The following is a 23,804-nucleotide window of genomic DNA, read 5'->3' as shown; positions in this document are numbered from 1 at the left end:
GGTAGTAGACTAGACGGGGTGCCGAATCACTATATATCTTGTGTGCAATTGTTCTTTCGCTTTTTCTTATCATTATTGCCTATTGCTCATGCTTCCATAAGATTTGTAATCAAAAAAACAACAATTATCCTTAAATTTACTACTATATGCATTGTGGAATAAGAAGATACAGAAGAAGGGAAGAACAGAGGACCAACCAAAAAGAAACAAGTGATGTGTAGGTTTGGAGGTTAAAGAAACAACAACTTTGCTTTTGGCAAAGAGAGATGAAGTGTAAAAAGGGGTGAGGAAGTTGTTGTGTCACCATTGAACCAATTTCTAAGTCATTAAAGAACACAAATTTGGATAAAAGCACAAACCCACCACACCTTGAACCATAACTATTGGATTCTGCCCAATCAAAAAGAAATGTAAAAGCAACGTCAACAACAGTAACACACACACACACAGGAGTAAAGAATTCGTTGTGTTTCCAAATAAAAAAACTAATCACTTGAACCCTAAATTCTAAAACAAGTGTTTTCAAGTATTTCCATATATTTTTGTTGCTTTTAACCCTTCTCCAACTCAAGCAAAGCATAAATAGTCACCTCAATCGGCTATTGTTGCAACGTTGTCAACAATTTAGCCCAACAACCTCTCTTTTTCTTTCATTTTTACTTAGCATTTCTCGTAATTGCATGATTTTATGATGATTGAGATAGGGATAAAGAAATGGGTTTGTCGATCAAGGAGACTCTTGAATAGACCACAACAACAATCACACACGGAAAGATTATGAGACAAAGAACTTGAGTAAGAAGAATAGAACACAGTAGGCAAGAATTTATCCTAGTTCGGAACATCAGAGTGATTGATAAACTGACGTCCTGACTGAAAACTCAAGGGTAAGATTTTCTATCTTGAACGATTAGTATAATGGCTTTGAAATAGCATTCTCTCCGAGATTACAAAGTACTATCTCCTCTAGACTTTTCTCCCAAAATCTCGTTTAATTTCCCTTACGCCTAAATGAATACCAACCATCTATTTATAGCTCATAGTGGTGGTTTAACTCAGGCAGTTACCATTTATACCAAACTTTCTTAGTACTTGAGGCTTTCACACACTCGTGCAACAAGCTATATGCATTACATGAATTAGGCTAACTTAATGCAAACTAATAGCAACAGGGTTGAATCTAAAAGATTGTGCATCATTATTGTTTGTTGGGATTCCAAATCGACCAAAAAAAAAATCACACTTCAATTGACATTGGTTCTATTAAGTTGCGTTGGTTTTGATTTTGTATTAATCCAAAATTGATAGAATTATATAACAAAATTCAGGAGATTTAAACCCATTAATTAGATTAATTTTTTTTGGTTTGAGTTGGACTGTATATAGTTATAAATTTTATATAATAATTATAGAATTCTAAATTTTTCTATCTAGGCGCAACCTAAATAATTTTTCATTAATTTCACAAATTCTATGATAAAAATGGCATATCCAATATGCTAAACTTCTTGTTTTCTAAAGAAAGTTTTTGTAGGCAACCTGAGACCTATTTTGCGAAAATGTTGCTTTTAAAATTCTTTCTACTTTGAAGAAATATTGCTTTTAGAATTCAAATATGTGACTTCTAATGACAAACAACGCAGCTACCACAATACGACCACAATACGACCAAATAGGCATAAAAATCACCGCACCTCCCATAATCATTCATGTTATTTGGCTTTCAACAATCTTTTCTAATTTTTTTGTTTCTTGCTATTTTCTCTAGATTCTAAATACGCACAAACACAAATAAAATGAAGCACCAATAAACAGGAAAAAAAAACCCTAAATGGTGTTCATAAGCAGGACCATCTCCATCAGAAATGAACTTGTTATTACCACTCAATATAGCAACTAGTTCAGTCCTCAACAAAGGAAATAGCAAGCGAAATTAAGAAAACAATAAGGTAGAAACAAACAGATTACACTAGAACTGCATTGAAGAGATCATACTTGCGCCTCTAATGAAAGCACCTAACTTAATTCACCGATGCCATATTACTTCATGATAATTAAGGTAGCCGCGGGAATTTAGAGAAATCAGGGCGTCTACGCTCTATATACGCTGTCTTCCCCTCGTTACCTTCCTCGCTTCCATAAAATATGAGAGTGGCATTTCCTCCCAGTTCCTGCACAGCCAATTAAGAGAGAACCAGAAAGAAATAGTATTAAGTGAGACTATTAACAGTTTGCTTAATGTTTCTGAGGATGGAGAGTCAGTTGTACCTGGAGCCCCGCATGCCCATCATCAACGGCATTAAGAGAAGATTTAAGAACCCGAATGGCAGTTGGGCTGTTTCTTAGGATTTCTCGACACCACTTGACTGTTTCTTTTTCCAAATTCTCTAGCTGCACAAAATTAGATAAGACTCATTGATTGAATGTGTCGAGAACCAAAGGAACTGTATGGCCAAGTTCGTTTTATATTTCTCAAGAGAGGAAGAAGACAATCATTTAGATACTAGATATTTGTGCAATTTCAGTAAGCTAAGGACCTCTTCATTGAGAAAGTAAGAGGGAGATTATTGGCTATGATATTTTGAAAAACTGAAAACAGTTTACAGTTATGCACCAACTCACTGGGACAACTGTGTTGACAAGTCCCATTTTTTCTGCTTCGGCAGCTGTGTAGAACCTTGCCAGAAACCACATTTCACGTGCCTTTTTAGGCCCAACCTATCTAACAAGAACCAACATTCACGAGCAAAATACAAAGTTAGTGGGAAATATGGCCTTGTGGCAGCTAACTTGTAACAAAAAATAGAGGTGAGGTTAGTCCACAAAGCTCACATTATTGGTTTTCTCATCCAAAGTTTTGGGGCAAAACAAAAGGCATTTCATTTTCGGGACTTACCAAACGAGACATTATGGAACTTCCATAACCAGCATCAAAGCTTCCCACCTTCAACATGACAGGAACACAAGATTTTGACCTGGTCAGTAGAGAACATGCTCTTCCCTGGACTCTGCTTGGTATACTACATGCACAAATACTACTAAAGGGAGACAACGGTGCAAGGACATGGTAAAAAAGACAAATCATGTGCCATGTCTCCAAATTACAGCCAATTACTACTGTTATACCAAGAGAGATGGACCATATTGTCAAGTGGTCAATATTCTGTTATGATAACTAGACATCAATTGACATCAAAATGGGAAAACAACTGCAACCTTAATGTGTTATCATGGATTTTGTCAGTTGACATCAAAATGAATGGAAAAAAATTGCACAGTTAATGCGTTATCATAGGGTTCCTCAGAAAATGAAAGCACAGATTAACTTCTTTGTAAGTCAGAGAAATCTCCCTCCACTCATGATATGCTTGTCCAGTTCAAGCAGCCAAGTCAATCTTCTTGATTAGGTCAATGTAAATTAATTACTCAAAAGTACAATATCATCTATCTACAGAAAAATACAAGCACACCTTTGGACCCGTCTGACCAAAAATAGCATTTTCTGCTGCAACTGTAAGATCACAGACCATATGCAATACATGTCCTCCACCCACAGCATAACCTGCAACCTTTTTACACGAAAAAGAGGATAACATAAAATTGAAACCAAGTGCATGCAATGTGAACAGATGAGGCAGGAGAGAGTGATTACCATTGCAATAACAGGTTTGGGAAGACGTCGAATCTGTACCTGTAGGAAATCAGAAACTGTATCATTATGAACATGAATCAAAGGAGGGAAAAAGTAACACGTAATTTGCCATCTCAATTTTAGGGATGACTTGCTTACTTTTTCATCAATTGACTTTTGTCTTGTTAGGAGAATGTTGACGTGCAAATTGGAAACTGTTTATGAGTGTGCAAGGCTCTAAGCATGCAAGATCACTTCTAGAAAAGCAAGTCCTTTACCTGTAAATCTAGAACATTTAGGCGACCAAAATTCTCATAATCAGCATAGCCATCTTTGTTTCTCAGTGCTTGGTCACCACCACTGGAAAATGCCTCGGTTCCCTACAATAGTAAAAATAAGAACATGCAAATTCCCATGGGTACTGTAAATCTCAGTATGCACCATTACAACAGAAGAGAAAGTCCTATTACTGCATACAAAGGAAACATTGTTTGCCAAATAAAAGAGAAATCTATGTTCTTCATCATTATTATTTTTGCTCATGAATCAGTCAATGGTTTTTGACGTTCAAGATTTATGCTTTTATGTGATCAAAACATCAAAGAGATTATCTGAATTTCTTGTGACACAAGGCCATGGACAGAATAAAATAATTGTGCAATGCTGCAAATGATGCATCATAAAATATACCAGATATATAAACAAACCCTACTACTGCCCTCAGTACGTACACAGGTGGCTGCAAGCATATGAACTGATTATTTTAAGCAGGGAGCCAATCAACTCTTAAATGAGCAAGTCCATAGAAAATACATGAACTCTATTTATGCCATATGACTGTTCACTACAATATCAAATGGAATTCATAGAAATTACCTTTCCAGTAAGAATGATCACTCCAATAGAACCATCATCTCTGGCATCATTAAATGCATACATAAGCTCCTTAACTGTTTGTGGCCGAAAAGCATTTCTACGCTCTGGCCTATTGATTGTGATCTGAAAGGAACAACATAAGATAGAAGGATGACAAGATCCAAGCTCTCCAGATCACTCTCAGATGCAGCTTATAAAATGATATAATTAGCTAAAATAGTGTAAAGGAGACTTAGAACAAGAAAAATCAAACTAATTAGCAGAAAATGCAATGGATGCAGAGGTACATGGAACATATGCTTTCTCCAACCTTGCCGGGTTTTAATTACTATAACTGATGTGGTTTGCTACATTCTACCACGTGGAACTCCAACTTGAACAAGCAATGGCCATATCATCATCCCCTTTTCCACATCAGGTGCTGCCTCAACTCGCTCCCATGATTATTTGGAATATATACTCAATATATAGAGGGGATCAGGTTGGAGCAGGATAGAGGAGAAAATCTCTCCCATTGAAAGTCTTCCAAATAATTTAGAACAACATTTCGACAAATCAACGAGAATAAGTGACCTTACAAAGCCAAACTTTTCAGGTATAAATAGAATGGATACTAATGACGCAAGAATTAGTCATCAATTGAATTTACAAGACTTTACACAAGAGACCGACCATGTCCCAAGCTGATCTAGACTTGAGGTTCCTACACAAACAAAATAAAAGTAACTGCCCCTGGGCTCAGCCGAGATAACACCAGTTACACCACTCTGATGTTTAGGTCAACAAATTTGGGAGAAAGCTTCTAAGCCTATTAGAGTAGTGTTGGATGTTGTACCTTTAGCTCACCCCTTGAGGTCTTTTTATCCCTTTTTGGGTTGAGCTTTGTGATGAGGATGAGTCGACCCTATCCATATTGTGAAGGATTAGTTGATTCCTCTTAGTTTCACGAGCCTGAGATTGAGTTGAGTTAGAATTACAGGGTGAGTGTGGAGTATTCTCAACCTAGGTTCGTGGAGGTTAGAACAAATGGCATCAAGAAAGCTTGGAATGTTTATTTTATGATCCTTTCTGCTATGCTGGGCTTATTTGTCCCTTAAACTTTAGGGATTGCCTCGAGTTTAGACTTAGCAAATTTGATATCGCGAACCCATCTTAGAGAAGCTCGGGGCAATTTTTCATTTATTTTGCAGAAGGATGATCATTTTCGCTCATCACATCCAACTTGATGATCCACTCTGCTCTCCCATTGATCCAGGTCTTCAATTCTTTAAAGGTGCACGATTATGCATCATCAATGACCCAAATTAATAAACTACAAGTAATCAATACATCACATGGATGATGAAAGATACCTTCTGCTTATATAAAGAACAAAAATTTTAAGAATGGAAGTATGCCTTCACAGAGCAATCGACAACATCCATACCATCATATAGGGAGACAACCTTAATTCACAATTTAATTTCACAAAATCATCCCTAAAATTAGACTTACTATGATTGAGATTAACTTAAATTATAAATTCAAAAGCACATAAATAAAGCAACAGTTAGACACATCTTTATCCAATTTCAACCATTGAATTTGCCATAAAAGGATTTTATCATCATCAACTGACCTTCGCAATGGCTTCTCCAACAGCTTTCTCATAGATAATATCCGTGAACTCCTTCCCATTCTCATCGCCAACAATGGCTCTCCAAACGGGCACGTCGGTGGAAGCCTCACCGTGTATCCGATGATAACTGTCATTCGTCGAAGCAAAGCATGCACGCAGCCCGACAAAGCCACCGTGGGTCGGGGCACAACACATCATTGGAGCAAGGTGGCCAGCGACAGATGCCAGGCGCCTTCGTATTGTGTAGATGTTGTCCTCCACCATAGCTCCTTGGGCTTGAGAGATAAGATGATGATGAGTGGTGTCAGAACTGCATAGAGTGTAGACTTCAGTGTTTCTTGGGTCGACTTGAGAGCCTCGTTTAAAGGCCAAATCTTTATTTGTTTTCGTATATTTTTATATTTTTAATAATCACTCAAAATTTTCGATTATCATCTAAATTTATATTTTTATATTAATTTAATCTCCTTTATTTTAATTTATTTTTATATAAAAATTTAAAATTTTTATTATTTAAATTACACCTCTAAATCTATATTTTTAAATCAATTTAATTCCTATACTTTATTATCTCATTTTATTTTTTTTACACAAAATTATAATGGTTAAATTGATTCAAAATTAAAGATTTAAGGGATATAATCCAAACAACAAAAAATTTAAATTATCATACGAAACAAATATCAAAGAATATAGGTTAAATTTGACTCGAAAATAAAGTTTAGTAGTATAATCAAAATAATAAAAAATTTAAGTAACTACGTGAAAAAATATGACTATAAAAGGACAAAATATAAATTTGACCCACATTTAAAGAGTGGCCGCTATGCTTCTCAAATTTGCTTTAATCATGCTTAGATATAAAGTTTCAGGTAAATTACACATGGTTTGTGTAACGTAAAACACTATACATTAAACATTATTTTTCAATATAAAATATTATATATATAAAATTATTTTTATCTTATTTTCTAGTGTTTATTTGCTTTTTAAAATATTTTTTCAAAAAATAATTATGCATATGTAAATATATTATATGTATGAATCACGAATGTTTATATATGTGTAAGGCCGACAAATTTTTATTTGACTCGATTACACGACATGACTCGATATGAAATTAGACAGATTTGAATTGAGCTTAAATGGGTTTGAGTCATAAATAAGTGATAGAAAAAATTATGTCTTAAGCAGGTCAACTCATCTAACTTATTTAAATATGTAATAAACCTGTTTAATTAAATGAGTTAAGAGGTCAATATAAACCTATTTAACCCAATTATACAAATAATGACCCATTAACTTAATTATACACATAATGACCTATATCAACTCACAGACTTATTAATTTTTATTTTATTATATTATTAAAAATTTAAAATTAACAAATATTATTTGTTGAAAACTAAAAATTGAAAAAACTAAGGGTGCGTTCTCTTTGTCGTTTTCAAGCCATTTTCAGTTTTCGATTTTCAAAAACAATGAAAACGCGTTTTCTTTGTCATTTTTAAAAATATATTTTTGAAAACATAAAAAAAAATTACAAAGAAAACCCAAAACAATATTTTGTTGTTTTGGATGTTTTCATCCAAAACAAAACCCAAAATCAAAACACGGAAAACGAATGTTGTTTTCCGTGTTTTGATATTATCTTCCACTCTTCCTCTCTTCCTTCATTCTTCTTCTCTTCCTCTCTGCGAACCATCACCGTCGCCACTGTGCTTCCTTCCTTCTCTTCCTTTCTTCAAGCTAGATCTCCCACCATCGCTACATTTTCTTCCTCTCTTCAAGGCCATCACCGCCGTCGGCCAGATCTGCTGCCATCGCTTCTTCTTTTCCTCTCTTCAAGACCAGATCTCTCGCCTCCGATTGTAAGTCTTTTAGTCTGATCAGCAACTAGTTTCGACACAAATCCATGATATATACGTATGTATGCACGATTTGTATCTGGCCAGAGGTTTTAGCTTAGATCTTTGGATATTTGGCTGTTGGATATTCACGATTTGTATCTTTTGTGCGATTTTTCGTTTCTGATCGTTGGATCTTTGGATATTCGCGACTTGTATCTTATTCGCGATTTTTCAGTTTTGATCGTGGCCTGGCTGTTTTGGGTTTTGCTTTTGTTTTTCTTGAGAGAAGATGAACCCTTGGATTGATTTTTCAGATCTTTGTTTTGCTCTGTTACATTGCATTGCAGCGTATTGTACTCTTTAGATTGCAGCATATAGTTAAAAATTATGTTTGTTGTAACTGCTAATTTTCTACCGTGGTGTTGCTTTACTGTTATAGGAATTGTGGTGTTGCTTTACTGTTATGGGAATTCGGTTGTTGTTGTTATTGTTCTGTTCAGCTGCTTGATTTTGGATCAATTTGTCTTTCCTATCATTTGACAGAAGATGAGAATTTACAGGTCTTTCTTTTATAATATTTTTTATGACTTTGGCTGCTTTGTTTCATTGTCTCGCATTGTTTTAATTGTGGGAGGATGTTGATTATGTGGGATTTTGATGATGGGTCGACCATACTTTTGATAGGTTGGGCATTTTACTTTTGAATATATATATTTTGATGATGGTTGCACCATGCATAGGCTTCAACTGTTAAAATATATATATTTTGTTAGACTTAGATTTGGAAAATTATATGAGAGTGCATACGTTCTTACCACACTTTCAGAGCTTCAAAAGCATCAATATATGTGCTTTTTCTAACCTATTCTACCACTATATATATTGTGCAGAAATAACTAGATAAAAATACTTTCAATATAATTCAAACCAAAATAAATAAATAATACTGTAGCCTGTAGGCCATAATCTTGTCGTGGGGTTCAACAAGATATTGTTGTATCTTTCATTATTTTGCTGTGGATTGTTTCTCTCAAATGGCTCATACTATGCAACTAAGCCCCATGGGACTATCTTTTCTCCTTTACTTTTTATCCAAGATGACAAAAGTTGTGTATTTCTTTTGAAAAAGATTGCACATTTATTTGAAAAAATTGCCCAATCCACCAAAAGAAAGCAACAGATTAGCGAAAGGTCCCATGTGTGGAATAAGAATGATATCTCTTATTCCACTATCGAAGAGATACTTGCTATGCAATTAACTTCATCTTCCAAGTTGTTGAATTAACTTCATCTTCCATTGTGATTTAATTTTCTTCATGTCATGGTCTTGGCATTACTTACTGTAGTGGGCAAATTATTTGCATTGCTGGTACCACTTTACCTCTCTGTCTAGCTGCTAGCTTATTTAATTCTAATTCTTTCTACTAATCTAAATAGGTTTTGTTTATTCTTGATTGATTCCTTCATTCTTTTATCCATTTGTATTATATAGAGAGATTTTGTCCTTAGTAGTGGTATGGCCTAGTAGTAGAATCGGACGACCTCATATGATGACATTAGTACCAAAAATATTTCCAACACGTTTATTAGAAAAATAATCGCATGTAGGCATGCATGCATCTTCTTCTCAATCCTTAGATTACAACAAACAAACGAAATAATTTGAGTCAAGGATTATCATGTCTAAATCAAAGGCATCTCTAATCCAAACTTGCAGTGACATGTAATCCTACTATATATGTATGATGATTATGCCTTTTATCAGGGTATTAAAGAAGTATCTAACTGAAGCCCAAGCATCATTCTTCATTCTTAAGCTCATCCCCTCTCATTAGTCATTACTAGCACCCAATGTAGCAGCAGTTACGGTGGCAGCTCTCCTGATGCTGACAACTTGGTTAAATTTGGTGCAAGTATATCTCCACTTGTGCACAATCCTTCTGTCGACCATTCATTATTGACTGACTCACCATCATTTTCCTCTATAAGATTCCCTTGTCATAGAGTTATTGAACCCGTGAAGTCTCTTGTGAATTGGGGGGGGGGGGGGATAGAGAATCCGAGGAACATTATACCTAGTGAAAATGGCCGAACTTTTAATTTTGAGAACAACAGATTAGCATCAACTACAGCAAAGGAAAAGGTTTGGCAAACGACAGGCAAGCTGGAAAAGGATAAAGGGGACTGTCAGGGTAGTTTATTGAGGGGAAGAAAAAGTCTTGACCGAGAGGAGAGTGCCTTAGAAGAAGGGAGAAGTAACAAGAAGTCGGCAGTAGATGTTGAGGAGTCTGTTTTACACGAGATGTTTGATAAGGTATTGTCCTTTGGCTACACACTTCTGATGATGACCTGCCAACCGAGGCAGGCAGAAATATATAGTAAATTATATAGTAAAAACATTTATAATCGAACCAACCAAAATATTAAAAAAATGACATCATTTTTTACTAAACTATATAGTAAAAACAGTTTATCAGAATTTTTTTTTTAAAGTAAATGTATAAACATTTACAGTTAACTTGGTAGCCTAGTAATAGATAGTAGCACTGGGAAATTTGAGTAGTGATGTGTGTTTAAAAGTTAAAATTAAGGGCATACGCATGTTGTTTCAGTACTATATATTACTATTATTATTATTATTATTATTATTATTATTATTATTATTATATTTTGTTAAAGCACAGTGCATAGGTACATGACAATCATAATCCCTCTCTACCATCATTACGTCTTATATTTCTCTTTAAACTTCAAGACCTTAGTTGTTTGTATTTGCTAAGAATGATATCTCTAATTGCATGGTTACTTGCATGGAATAAGAACTAAAAGCAACAAATTATTAATTGGAGTAGGTAAACTTTACTAGCTTGTTGGGGTTTTATCATCTGATCTCTATTTCTACATTACTATATCATGAGCTTGCTTGTAGATCTTTGTATGCTATATGCCCTCCCCATAGGTAAAATTTTGGATTTGCACTTGGTTAAGTAGTTGATATTTATTATATGTCTTGAATAGAGAATATGGGTGGTCACAGAGGTAAGACTAAGGAACCAATGTCATGGCCTGATGAGAATGAACATGCTTTTATCGGGATACTTTATGACAACGTGAAAGCAGGAAAATTGCAATGCTCTACATTCACGAAAGACGAATGGGGCAAGATCAATCAAGACATGATTGGTCTCACAAAAATGGATTATGGGATAGATAGACTGAAGGGTAAGTGGAACCGTTTACGTAAAGTGCATCGCTTGTTCGCTGAACTGGTAGGGCATACAGGTGTTACATGGGATCCAAATACCAACAAAGTTGATGCTGCAGAGGAAGTTTGGCAACATTTTTTTACGGTATTTTCACCATTTTTTATTTGTGACATTATATTCTTTTACTATATACAGCTTAGTAATATGGCTTATTTTCATGAATGCAGATAAACAAGGCTAAGTACAAAATATTCAAGAAGGAAGGATGTAAGCATTATGCAGTTCTTGGAGAGATATTTGGCGGGACTACAGCCACCGGAGGTTTAGGCAATGCTTCCACTCAACTTCCTCCAACATCAGAGGAAGAAAGGCAGATAGAAGATGATTTTCTGAACAGGGGAGTGCATGTACGTGCGCAACAAAATGATGATGAATATGATGAAGTTACAAGTATTCGTCATGACAAACGACGACGCAAGGAATCCAAGACCAATAAAAGTGAAAAACTTGAGGCTTGTATAGCTCAGTGGTCATCTACAGTAAGTATGAGAAGTGAAGAAACTGAACTTAGGATGCTTTATCTGAAAGAAAAGCTTGCACACATGCAAGGAAAATCGTCTATTCAATCTAGCAATTCTGAAGCCACTAGTCCAGATCCGTATTCAAAAAAGGTTTGCCTAGACATCTTAAATAGTATGGAAGGAGTGTCTAATGAAGATTATATGAAAGCGATGAAGGCTTTTAAGGATCCAGATTTTAGGATGTCATTTGTGGAGATGCCAGAAATTAGGAGAGGACCTATCTTGAATCTTCTTTGATTTGTTTGATATTTTGGTTTGTTGCGTGTTTTCTATTAGCTTGGACTATTGTGTTCTTTTAGTACTTTGATGTTATATTTCTAAACAGATGCTTGCTTGTTTTATTTTAATCGATGTGTTGAGTTTTCATAGTTTTCATAAATAATGTTGTTTGAGTAGTATATTAAATGATAATTGATGTAGATAATGATGTTGATTAAAAATATATTTGTGCAGAAGGATGTCTACTGAATCAAGTTGGGTTCAAAATTCGACTGATGAAGATTTGAGTGATGATGATTTTTTATTTACAGAAGATGATTTGGATGCGTCTATTGGTGATAGACTAATGCTTAGTTATTTTGTTGCCAATAAACGAGTTTTTATTGACAGGACACCTTGTAGAACATCATTGCTTACTGGAAAAATGTACATGCTTGAAATTTTAAATGGACATCCAGACGTGTGTCATCGTAATTTTCGGATGCAGAAACATGTTTTCATGAATTTTTGTGACACTTTGAAACATAAAGGGCTGTTGACAGATGGGAAAAAAGTTAGTGTCGAGGAGGGTGTTGCTATGTTTTTGATGATTGTAGGGCACACTACAAGATATAGTATTATTGGCGATAGATTTCAGCATTCCAACAACACAATCCATAAATGGTTTAAGCGTGTTTTACGAGCTGTTTGTTCATTAGGCACAGAGATAATCTCCCCTACAAATCAAAATGGACCTCATGAGCATCTCTTGCGCAAATATCCTTTCTTTAAGAATTGTATAGGTGCAATAGATGGAACGCATGTTGCAGCTTGGGTACCTGCATCACGACAAACATCTTTTTGTGGAAGAAAGACTAATGTAACACAAAATGTGATGTTGGCATGCAATTTTGATATGAAATTTATATTTGTGCATGCTGGATGGGAAGGTACTGCTAATGATTCACGAGTATTTATTGACGCAGTTACAAGACCCTCGAACAACTTTCCAATGCCACGGGGAGGTATATTCTAATACTTCAAATGATGTATTAAATATTTTTATTGTATTACAATCTTAAATCATAGTTTTTTGCAGATCAATTTTATCTTGTTGATTCTGGCTATCCAAACATGCCTGGATTTCTTGCCCCTTATCGAGGTCGAAGATATCATTTACGTGATTATCTTGGACGAGGAGGACCACGTGGAAAGGAAGAGTTGTTCAATTATAAACATTCCTCGTGTCGGAACATAATTGAACGTTGCATTGGAGTGTTGAAGGCAAGATTTCCTATTTTGAAATTAATAACAAATTATCCACTTAGTAGGCAAAGACAAATCCCTACTGCATGTTGCACAATACATAACTTTATTCGTCAGGAGGACTTTTTAGACAGGTTATTCACTGAATATTCAGTAGATAATATGGTATTTGATGATATGTCGGAATCAAACCAAGATCGGGAAGCCATACATTTTGATACTAGTCAAACAGCTCAAATGGGAGAAGTCAGAGATCAAATTGCCACACAAATGTGGAATCAATATCAAGGGACTCGTACATGAGTCTGTAATTTTATTTTATTGTTTTAATTTTCAAATTGTGTTTATTTTTAATATTTGTATTAAAACTTGTAATCGAATTTCGCTTGTTATTGAATTGTTTGATGCAATCTTATAATTTATAATTACATTATGTAATACCAGTTCACGTCTTTAATTTTTATTTTAATACTTGTTATTTATAATCACATTATGATCCTACTTGCTATTTTTTTTCAAGCCAATTTATTTATCTATTTAAATTTAAATAGTTTTAATTTATTAAATAATTAAATTTATTGAATAAAATATTATTTTTAAATTATTTTCAAAATTTCAAAGAGAACGCATTTTCTAGTTTTCTATTTTGAAAAATGGTTTTTCAAAATGATAAAGAGAACGCATTTTCAATTTTTTGAAAACAGATTACCAAAACAGAAAACAGAAAATGAATTAAAAACTCAAAACTAAAAATTGAAAAGCAAAGAGAACACAGCCTAAAAGCCTGACACTAATTCCTAAATAGTAAATCCAACATATGCCTACCCCTTACCTTTTCATCTTCTCGCTCTCGTCACTGCTCATCTTCTTCTATCTGCTCTTTCATCTCTTTGCTCATCTTCTTCTTTCTACTCCCTCAACAAATCTCAACAAATTTTACATGTAAGTTATTTATATATTGAATTTTTAACAGGTTATATGTGTTATAACAGGTTAAATATTAACCTATTTTTGTATGTTAACAAGTTAAATATGTTAATATATTAATCTGTTTGTGTGTATTAATATGTTAATGTGTGTTAAATACTAACCTATTTTTCCGTGTTAACAAGTTATATGTGTTAATAGGTTTTGGTGTTAATATGTTGAGATCAGATTGACCTATTTAATAAATAGATTAACGTGTTATATTCTCCCTAATATGACCTATACCCGTTTAATTGAACGAGTTAAATGCGTTGTATTGTATCACCTGTTTAATAACTATGTCCATGTTCGAGTTAAAAGATTTGACATGATTAATTAAATAAGTTGTGTTCGGGTTTGCCATATACATGTTATACGTGTATCTCGACATGACATGACACAATTATAACCCGTCAACTCGAATTGCCACCCCTTATATGTATATGTTTAAAGGCATAATACATGCAATGCCCTTTCAATAATTAAAAAATATGGTATTTTGTCCCTGATATACAAAATATCTAGATCTAGTATCTTAATTATTAAAAATTATTGTTTTAAGTCATTTTTATGATTGAGAGTAAATGAAATCGTTATTTACCCCAAGTAGGATGCCACGTTAGATTAAATTTAATATATAAATATGGCATTTGGTCGCTTGACAATTAAAAAATTTGACATTTAGTTCTTGATACAAAAAAAAAAAAAACAAATTTAGTAAAAAAAAAAACCTAAATTTCATAAAAAGACTTTAAAATATTTGAAAAAGACCTAAACTTTTATTAAAAGGCCTAAAAATATTAAAAAAAATATCCAAATTTCATTAAAAAAAACCTAAAAATTTCATAAGAAAACCTAAAAACATTCAAGAAAAGACCTAAAAATTTCATGAAAAAGATCTAAAAATATTAAAAAAAAAAAAGACCCAAATTTCATAAAAAGATTTTAAAATTTCATAAAATGACCTAATGGAAACTATGATAACAAAAATTCAAATAAAAAACAAAACAAAAAAAAACTTAATTGAATATACAAATCTTGTTCACAAACTGTCAAATGAGGTATTAAACAAGAAGTGATCAAATAAACCCCATCAAATTTTTAAATATTTTTAGGTCTTTTTTATGAAAATTTTAGGTATTTTTTTAATATTATTTTTAGGTATTTTTTGAATTTTTTTTGGTCTTTTTAATGAAATTTTTAGGTCTTTCTTATCAAATTTAGGTCTTTTTTTAATCAAATTTGATCTTCTTTTATATATATATATATATATCAGGGACCAAATGTTAATTTTTTAATTGTTAATGAACCAAATGTCAAATTTTTTAATTATTGAAGGACCAAATGTCATATTTATGTATTAAATTTAATATGACGTGTCTCACTAACGTGGTGTTCACTCACGAAAACAGGTGCGCTCATGCACGAACTAACGTTCTATCACGTTAAGGCTCAAAGCAATAATTTTTAATAATTAAGATACTGTTATTATCAAAATACAACAATTAAATTTGTTCGTTTTAGGAAACTCAATAGAGCTTGGTGAGAATGTGAACGGATTAAAGTCTTTTGTGATGGACAACACTGGCAAGCATCTAACTGGGAATTGACCCAATCCATTGTGCGAGAGAGCTAGGGTGATGTCTTGGAATACTTTCCTCATGATTGGGTCTTTGGGGAACTGATATGGGCTTTGGAAAGGTTTTGAAGGGGTCTTTGGTGCCAATAGGATTGGGAGTCTCTAGTAGGATCTATAGCTTTGGGTCTTCGGATGGGCTCTTGAGGTCTTCAAGGGTGAATCTTTGGAATCTCTAGGGGTCTGCAACAAAAAAACAGTTAGAAGACACACAAGGAACTCTTTCGCACGAGCCATCCAATGCTAAAGTCAGGTATTGCCATGATATAGAAGATGGTATGCAAGTGATGATGTGGTTCTTCGAGTGCTCCAGGAGAGTTGGGTAGTTAGGTCTGTTATATGGGTCATTGGGTGCTAGATCTGGATCTCGATGGAATAAATCTAGAGGGTATTTATAGGCATTGGGGACTAGTCCACGTGGTAAGGTTGGACATGTGGCATACTGGGTTGAAGACATGTGGCTCGACCCTTCAGATAATTATCACAATATGTATGTATGTATGTATGTGTTTATATTTGTACTGATTAAACAGAGGATATTCACAAAGAACACAAAGTTCTCAAACATATGCACTGTTCCATATAAATGATGACTAGATTCAAAATCTAGAAACTTGAAAGCATATCTAGCAAGAGAATAATGGGAAGAGAACTCATTAGGGACGAGTGATTAGTTATGGAACCAAAAGGATATTTCTCCATACAGACAAAACTAGTAATGAAAAATGGCCAAATACATATTTTTGTATTTGTACTTTTACTCTTTTTTTTTGTGATTATCTAAATTTTTTGTTATTTCAATTACACCCTTGAACTATATATTTTTGAGTCAACTACACACCTCAGTTAGAGTGTACAATGTGCACTGAAATTCCCAAATTACCCATCACGTGATCACTATTTTTGCCACAACTTCTTCCTTCAGTTGTTGGCGACGAGGCAAGTATAGGCTGACAACTATGGCTGAAGGTGCAAAGGGTGTTGTCAGTTGGGGAAGGCGGAAGGCGAAGGGGTGAAAGCATCAGTAGTGCTAGAAGGTGAAAAGGTGAAGGTCTCAGTGGTGACAGAAAGTGTAGATGTTGTCATCAACAATGGCAGAAGGCAAATAGGCAAATGAGTCGGTGATGGCAGAAGATGAAAAGACAGAGGTGTCGGCAGTGGCAGAAGGTGTAGAGGCCATCGATGGCCTTCTACCACTACCTTTGCCTTCGTATTTTCGCCTTTCGCCATCGTCGATGCCTTCGTATCTTTGCCTTCTGCCATCGTCGACGCTAACCTCTGCACCTTTCTATCACTACTGATGCCTTCGCCTTTTCTCTTTCTGCCATCGTTGATGCATTTGCCTTTTTGCCTTCCTTGATCGATGACGACCTCTACACCTTTTGCCATTACCGTTGACCTTCACTTGCTTTGTCGCTAGCCATTAAATGAAGAAGTTGTGATGGAAATGGTGGTTGCGTGATGGGCAATTTGGGCATTTCAGCATGCGTGTGTTGAATACTTTAATCGAGGTATGTAATTGATTTAAAAATGTATAATTAAGAGGTGTAATCAAAACAAACGAAAAGTCTGAGTGACTACACATAAAAAATGTAAAAATACGGAGATAAAAATATATATTTGGCCAATGAAAATTTGATCATAAGATCAAATCATTAATCAACATCCTAGAAATAACTGAAAAAATCCAGATTTTGATTCATTTGTTCTTCTTAGGATAGACTACATGGACCTAAACGTTATCAACAAACAATCACATAGATATAAGTATCAGCACAAAAATCTCAGCAGATTGCATGAATCTGATAAGGCCGTGGCATATTATCGCCACCTTGAAACGATTTATAAACCGACCATTTTAGGCACATTATTTGCTCCGATTTAGAGGCAATCGTTCATTTAAGATACCTTAACGAGATAAAAAAAAAAAAAATGGACGGAAAACCTTCAGATCAAGACAATACTTCTATACACCAGAGAGTAGCAAGCCTAAGAGCACAGCAGTAAACCCAAACCGGCCATAGAAGGCACCATATCAAACCAAATATAGCTCAATAACCGCATTTTTAAACCAAAAACGGAGAACTTGTTCAGAAATCAAAAGAAAGAAGAAATTTTGTATTGGAGACCGCAATTCGAACTAGAAATCGTTTCGCACAGACAAGCACAACAGAGATTTTCCAAAAACGATTGCAATTGCAGAGGCAGAAAACCGACACGGCTATTCAGTAATGATGGAAAAGAGAATTGAAATCAGAAGTGCGAATTTCACCTGCCGGAAGACGTTTGGAAACAGAAATGTCGAGCGAGAGCAAAATGAGAGGTTGAGAATCGTCGAGGACAGGATAAATAAAGGAAATTGACGGCTCCAAATTGCCATTCATCTCAATGAAATAACGACAATGCCCTCTTGCCTTGCTTATGGGATGGATTCGGATGGACGGTGCAATGTGCCAGCCATCATCCTAAGGCAGTTTATTATTTGGGAAAAATTCGTTCTTAGACCTCTACTTTCATATATGTTTCGCCAAATTTCAAATGTAAGTTTTTCAAATTAGCCTTGTATGTAAATGTCAATTCGTCTCAAGTGACAGGCTACTTAATATTGAGTTTTTTTTTTTTTATAAGTAAGAATTTTATTAATCACAACTAAAAAGCTTTGACACCTTTAAATTAAGACATTCCCCAGTCCCAACCAAGATCACACTAGAAGATCCAAACAACTAATAAAAAAGTAAAAATACAAAAAGTACAATCCTCTTGACATCAAAAGAAATGTACAATTACCAAGGGAGATCTTCATCAACATTACCTTATGAAAAACTGTCAAATAAAACAACTTTCCTAAGAATCATATTGGATTTGGTCATCCAAAATTAATAATTGTGCTGCCAACCTCAAGATACTTACCAAAATAATCACTTACCTTGTATATGTATATTCATAGTTGAAGCCATCGTTTGACGTGAGTATTGGCATTTGTGATGTCAAGCCCCAGTTAGTAAGTAGCCCGAATCAACAGAGTAGACAACAAACACGAGAATAAACCGTTAATTCATGAAATCAGCATGGTAAAGAAGGCCAGTTAGCTGGGAGGCGCCAAAAGTACCACAAAGCTTGGCTCTATAAAGTAAAAGGGTAAGAGGAAAAAAGATAGTAGCTAGCCTTGTCCAGACAACACACTAGATTTGATGCACCAACTGGGATATAGATCGCTCTTGTTCCCTAAAGCATATGTTATTTTGCTCTCACCATAGAAAATAAACCATAGCTTACAAAACCTAATGATTAACAACCCACCAAGGATTCTTACCAATCCATCTTGTCGCCACCCATAAGATTCCTATCTCCTATCGCTGCTAAGGCCATCCAAATTTCTTCGAAACACGAAAAAAAGACAGCACTTGATAAGAATAAGAGTAATCAAACAAAAGATAACTATGACACTCATATGCCTTCCTGCGAAGAAAACATATATTTAGAAATGGTAAAATGAGGTTAATACAGTCAAGAGTATAAAACTGCTCACTAATCGCTAACCAAAAAATAAACATATGAGTTGGAATACCATTGCCAGGCTATACTAAATAATCCCAAGGGACACGAGGGCATTGCACCAGAAGATCTTGCAAAGAAAAACATACAAAAAATACTCTATCGGAGGCTAGGAGCCATTGAACTCATCCCAACACTCAACCCTAAGAAGGCTAGGCATCTAGTCTTGAATAATAACCAAATATGGAAATGAAGTCATCTAAGCGGATAGATGAGTTTATTGGGGAACCAAACATTGCTTGACTTCCTATTGAATATCAATAGATGCCTTTGAAAGGAAACGGGGGCCCAAGGCCAAAAACCAACCATGAGTAGATCAATGCAAGGATTAATAGGTTTTGAAAACATTTTCAAAACCAAAACATACATCAAAGAAGTGCATAGCAGAAGCGAAAAAAATCCTTGCATGACTAGGTATATATCATCCATATGCATAAACAAGTAAAACCATGTCTAGAGGGTTTTATTGATATACCTTTCAGTGACTGTCAGTGCCGATTGTCTAAGCGGTGACTCTTTCTCCTTGCCGTTCGAATGAACTCCCATGAGCTAGGCGCAACATTAGGTGACCAACCCACCTTCTCAAGTGTGGACAACTTAGTCGGTCCATGCCTGAGATGCTTTAAGAACCCTCTAACGGAGCCATGCTAGGACCCTCTAGATGGAGGTGACCAAAAGCTCTATTGCAGTTCTTTCTCGGCTGCACCTTGGTTGTCCCACAACTAGATCTAAATGGGAGAAGAAGAAAAATAAGTTACACCAGCCAATCCTTGGACTAAGAACAAGAAAATGGCACATCAATGGAGAAGAAGAAACAGCCAGCAGAAACGAAATGAGGAAGAAGACGATGATGAGGAGAGTTGCCTGGGAAGACTTTCTCTAAAACCCCCTCAATCAAACATGCCTTTCCTAGCTTCTCAAGTGTGGACAACCTAGTCGGTCCATGCCTAAGATGCTTTAAGAACCCTCTAACGAAGCCATGCTAGGACCCTCTAGATGGAGATGACCAAAAGCTCTATCGCAGTTCCTTCTCGGCTGCACCTTGGTTGTCCCACAACTAGATCTAAATGGGAGAAGAAAAAGAATAAGTTACACCAGCCAATCCTTGGACTAAGAACAAGAAAATGGCACATCAATGGAGAAGAAGAAATAACCAGTAGAAACGAAATGAGGAAGACGATGATGAGGAGAGTTGCCTTGGAAGACTTTCTCTAAAACCCCCTCAATCAAACCTGCCTTTCCCAGCTTCTAATACACGCCTCCCCGTCGTCCCATGCCCCATCATCATGTAAATTGTTAAAGCATTAAATGCTTTGACACGATAAAGCGGCGAAAGTTCAGTGGACGAAATTGAATAGTTTGGTTGATTGAAGTCGACTAGAACTTGAAGTTCAAAGTCCGGTCGATCGACCTAATAGGTTTGATTGACTGAAGACACCAATTTTGCAAATTTCTTTAATTTCACACCCCGACTCCACTATTAACATTTAATAACCTTTGCACTAACCATTAATGCAACTAAGGCTCCTGTTAACTCTTGACAGTGTGCCCCTCTATCCGATAACAGTCTCCCATATCCATAGATCAATGTGTCCAATGCATAATAACAACCAACATCACTGTCCCATAGTGATAAAGAACACATTAATAGCTACAGATCGCTAATCCGATACATTACTCAGTATGCGTGTGACTTTCTAGGTTCATAGCTATGTAGTAATTAGGACATGTCAACTCCTTGACGTTGGTTGATCTCATCAACCTACTAAGAGGATCTCTCCAAACCTCTAGAGCACCCTAAAAGATCTTGAGTATCCTCTAGCCAGGACTCAAGACAATCCTAATGGAAATAAAGTCTAATTTCATATGAACCTATTAAAGCTCCTCAATTATCGTGCAATATAATTCTTCCACTGATTAACATTCCCACCGAGTGAGAGTCATAGACTGATTAAACTCACAGGATTTAGTAGTTATGAAAGATCCAATAGAGTGTGATTGAGGTAGCATGTCCGATCCCATTTGACATTGCAACTCTTTCCGATCTCATGCTCACCCTAGCTAAGGGATTTCCAATCACAATCACCAACATGGACCACATAAGATGTTTGCCTCCATCTAATGAAGGTTAATGGATCTCATCAACAAACATCTGTCTCCATACACCACTACACAGAGACCACATAGAGAGTATCCCCACCTCTTACATTGGATGGTTCTGCTCAACGATAAATCCCTAACACTAGTGTACAAGATAACATGTTGCCTCTGGTCAAAGGACCAAATACACAATCGAGAGCCAACAATAGATAATCCTCAAACCATGTAATATATTGCAAGTGTCACATTTAGTGGATGTTCTACCAACACCCACCCACATGTTTACTATATGCATCCCATGCAATGTGGTGTGTAACTCGCCACCCCATTCCCATTAGCATCCTATGCTAAAATTGGTAGTAGCCCATGTGCTAGTCCACTAATTGATAAATCATATTCCCTTTTTGATAAATCTAAGGACCGAAAATACTTTTAAGAAATTCTGAACTAGAGATCCATGTCACACAGTCTCAACACCTTGAGAGTAGGAACTCTACCAAGAAATCTAGGGACTCATTCAGATAGATGAGATGGAGAGATATGAATGAAGATATGACATTTTATTGATATCAAGAATACATTAGCAATGCCACTCACTTACATCTCATGAAGTATAAATATAGCATTTAGAGCAATATCACTAATAACCTTCTATGTGCACTCACTATAATGTTTTTGTTCACTTGGTGTCCCGGTACCTGAAACAATTTAGACAAGAATTTTCTTGTACCTAGACTATTCAGTTTAATGGTACACATGAACTAAATAAAATAGAGGCAAGTAAGGTGTTCTTATAAAGGAGAGTAGTAAAGGAAAAGGGTCTTTTACCTAGTAGATGAGGGGGAGTAGGCCCATCTCCAGGTATCCTAGGGTTCCCTATAATTTTTCTAAATTTCCCAAGTCTCAGAAGTAATTTCGAATCATTCTCCCTTAGAAAGTCTCAAGGGAGGTAGCCTCTTGAACCCCGATGGGTCCCCGAGATTGGACTGCATCATTTTTTGCTAAAGTGCTTGGACACCCTTCAGGGTTTCCTGGACCAAGCCATTCGATGGCCTAAAGCCCTTTCGGGGCCACCTAGAGATAGCCATCAGGGTTGTGCACCCCGAAGTCTTCTTTAGGCCCTCCAAACCTCCCGAAGGTAACTTTCTAAAAGAACCATCCGGCTCAACTATGGGTCCTACATTTTTGCCTATAAATAAGAAATTCCTTGATTATTTTAGGATCCTTGAAGAGAGATCTACCCCAACCCTCTACTATTCTGCATTCTCATGCCATTGAGCAGATACTCTATCTCCTTCTAGACCCCATTTAGGAACAGTGACATAATTTACATACCCATTTGGGGCTCAAACATGACCATCTAAACACATATTGATATCATCATACATATTACCTGTGATATACATTGAACATATTTTCTCAAATCTTCATCTGACTTAGGCATTGGAAGGCCTGCGTGGGGGAGTCTCCTGCGTGGCTTTCTGACTACTGTTGTGCTCGCAATGGGAGTCCTAGATTTCTTGTCCCAAGCTCTGGAAGGCCAACCCATCGAAGACCTTCTTGGGTGTTAGATATAAGCCCTTAAGACCAGTTCTAGTGACACAATAGGGCTTGATCTTGTAATTCTTTAAACCTTCTTTAATGGCAAGTTTTATGTTTAATTGAAATTGCAATATGATTTAAATTGAACATACAAATATCCTTTAGTATAATAAGGAGTGGATACCATTCTTAATTGTTAAGAATAATCGAGACGGATAATCCACAATACGTTATACTATAAATATGTTCTTGGCCATAGAGTTCCTAACTTGGATAATTAGTAACTCGCAAAGGCTGGCACATCGTCTTCCTCCTTGTTCGGTATAAGATACCGAAAGACAAGATTGGTGGGTCTCATACCACTCTGTATAAGATACAGAAGGAAGACGAGTGGGTGCTCGTTATAGGAACGAGTTCACTGACCGGGACTATTAATATTGAATCACATGGGTTTTATCTCACGGGTCAATGATTTAATATTAACTGCGGATTTGCATTAGTCCTTAGACCTGAGATGACATGGATATCTGTGTGTTAGTGGATTAGGATATCAACGATATTATATGGTTGTCCTAATCAGGGATAGCCGTACGTATCTATGTGCCTAGTTCAGTGACACACGAGGTATGTGTGCATCAGACATGGAATCTATCATCTCGAGATATACGAGGAAGATATCCTATGCGATCCAGTGGTCACTTGACGATAAATCCTTGGCCGAGGTAATATGACGACGGAATTTGGATTCCGTAGAGGTTGTGTCATATTAGTCAAGTGTG

The 23,804-nt window shown here is 35.6% G+C and overlaps 2 protein-coding genes across 4 annotated transcripts in view; both read right to left on the bottom strand.

Annotated features, from left to right (window-relative positions):
• The window catches only part of LOC127810712 (ADP-ribosylation factor 2-like), a 74,412-nt gene extending 56,189 nt beyond the window's left edge, over nucleotides 1–18,223 (bottom strand). For both annotated transcript variants that reach the window (XM_052350330.1, XM_052350329.1), the window contains exon 1: nucleotides 18,101–18,223. In XM_052350330.1, the coding sequence (XP_052206290.1) occupies nucleotides 18,101–18,208 (108 nt within the window). In that variant the 5' untranslated portion in view covers nucleotides 18,209–18,223. The remainder of the gene's footprint in view (nucleotides 1–18,100) is intronic.
• Nucleotides 1,856–18,193, bottom strand: LOC127810711 (1,4-dihydroxy-2-naphthoyl-CoA synthase, peroxisomal). 2 transcript variants are annotated; one of them, XM_052350328.1, is made up of 10 exons: nucleotides 18,101–18,193; nucleotides 6,126–6,435; nucleotides 4,508–4,630; nucleotides 3,910–4,011; nucleotides 3,653–3,691; nucleotides 3,471–3,569; nucleotides 2,897–2,944; nucleotides 2,623–2,718; nucleotides 2,269–2,391; nucleotides 1,856–2,171 (listed from the first exon to the last, which is right to left on the bottom strand). In XM_052350328.1, the coding sequence occupies exons 2-10, from the start codon at nucleotides 6,387–6,389 to the stop codon at nucleotides 2,055–2,057; spliced, it is 1,011 nt and encodes a 336-aa protein (XP_052206288.1). In that variant the 5' UTR covers nucleotides 6,390–6,435; nucleotides 18,101–18,193; the 3' UTR covers nucleotides 1,856–2,054. The 2 variants fall into 2 exon arrangements, with proteins under 2 accessions (XP_052206288.1, XP_052206286.1); XM_052350326.1 differs by lacking the exon at nucleotides 18,101–18,193 and adding an exon at nucleotides 14,059–14,105.
• Nucleotides 18,224–23,804: the final 5,581 nt, after the last annotated feature.

The sequence above is a fragment of the Diospyros lotus genome, chromosome 9 (genome assembly GCF_014633365.1).
Source record: "Diospyros lotus cultivar Yz01 chromosome 9, ASM1463336v1, whole genome shotgun sequence".
Lineage (NCBI taxonomy): Eukaryota > Viridiplantae > Streptophyta > Magnoliopsida > Ericales > Ebenaceae > Diospyros > Diospyros lotus.
The sequence above is the reverse complement of the archived record's forward strand: the minus strand, read 5'-3'. Positions and strand labels throughout refer to the sequence as shown.

What these genes read in the sequence shown, in the direction of transcription:
- LOC127810711 (XM_052350326.1), bottom strand. Translation starts at nt 14,090, where the DNA reads ATGAGCAGTGACGAGAGCGAGAAGATGAAAAG. An exon ending in TGATCATTCTTACTGGAAAG is followed by an intron (nt 4,012 to 4,507) that starts GTAATTTCTATG and finishes TTACTATTGTAG; the next exon opens with GGAACCGAGGCATTTTCCAG. An exon ending in TAAATGTTCTAGATTTACAG is followed by an intron (nt 3,692 to 3,909) that starts GTAAAGGACTTG and finishes GATTTCCTACAG; the next exon opens with GTACAGATTCGACGTCTTCC.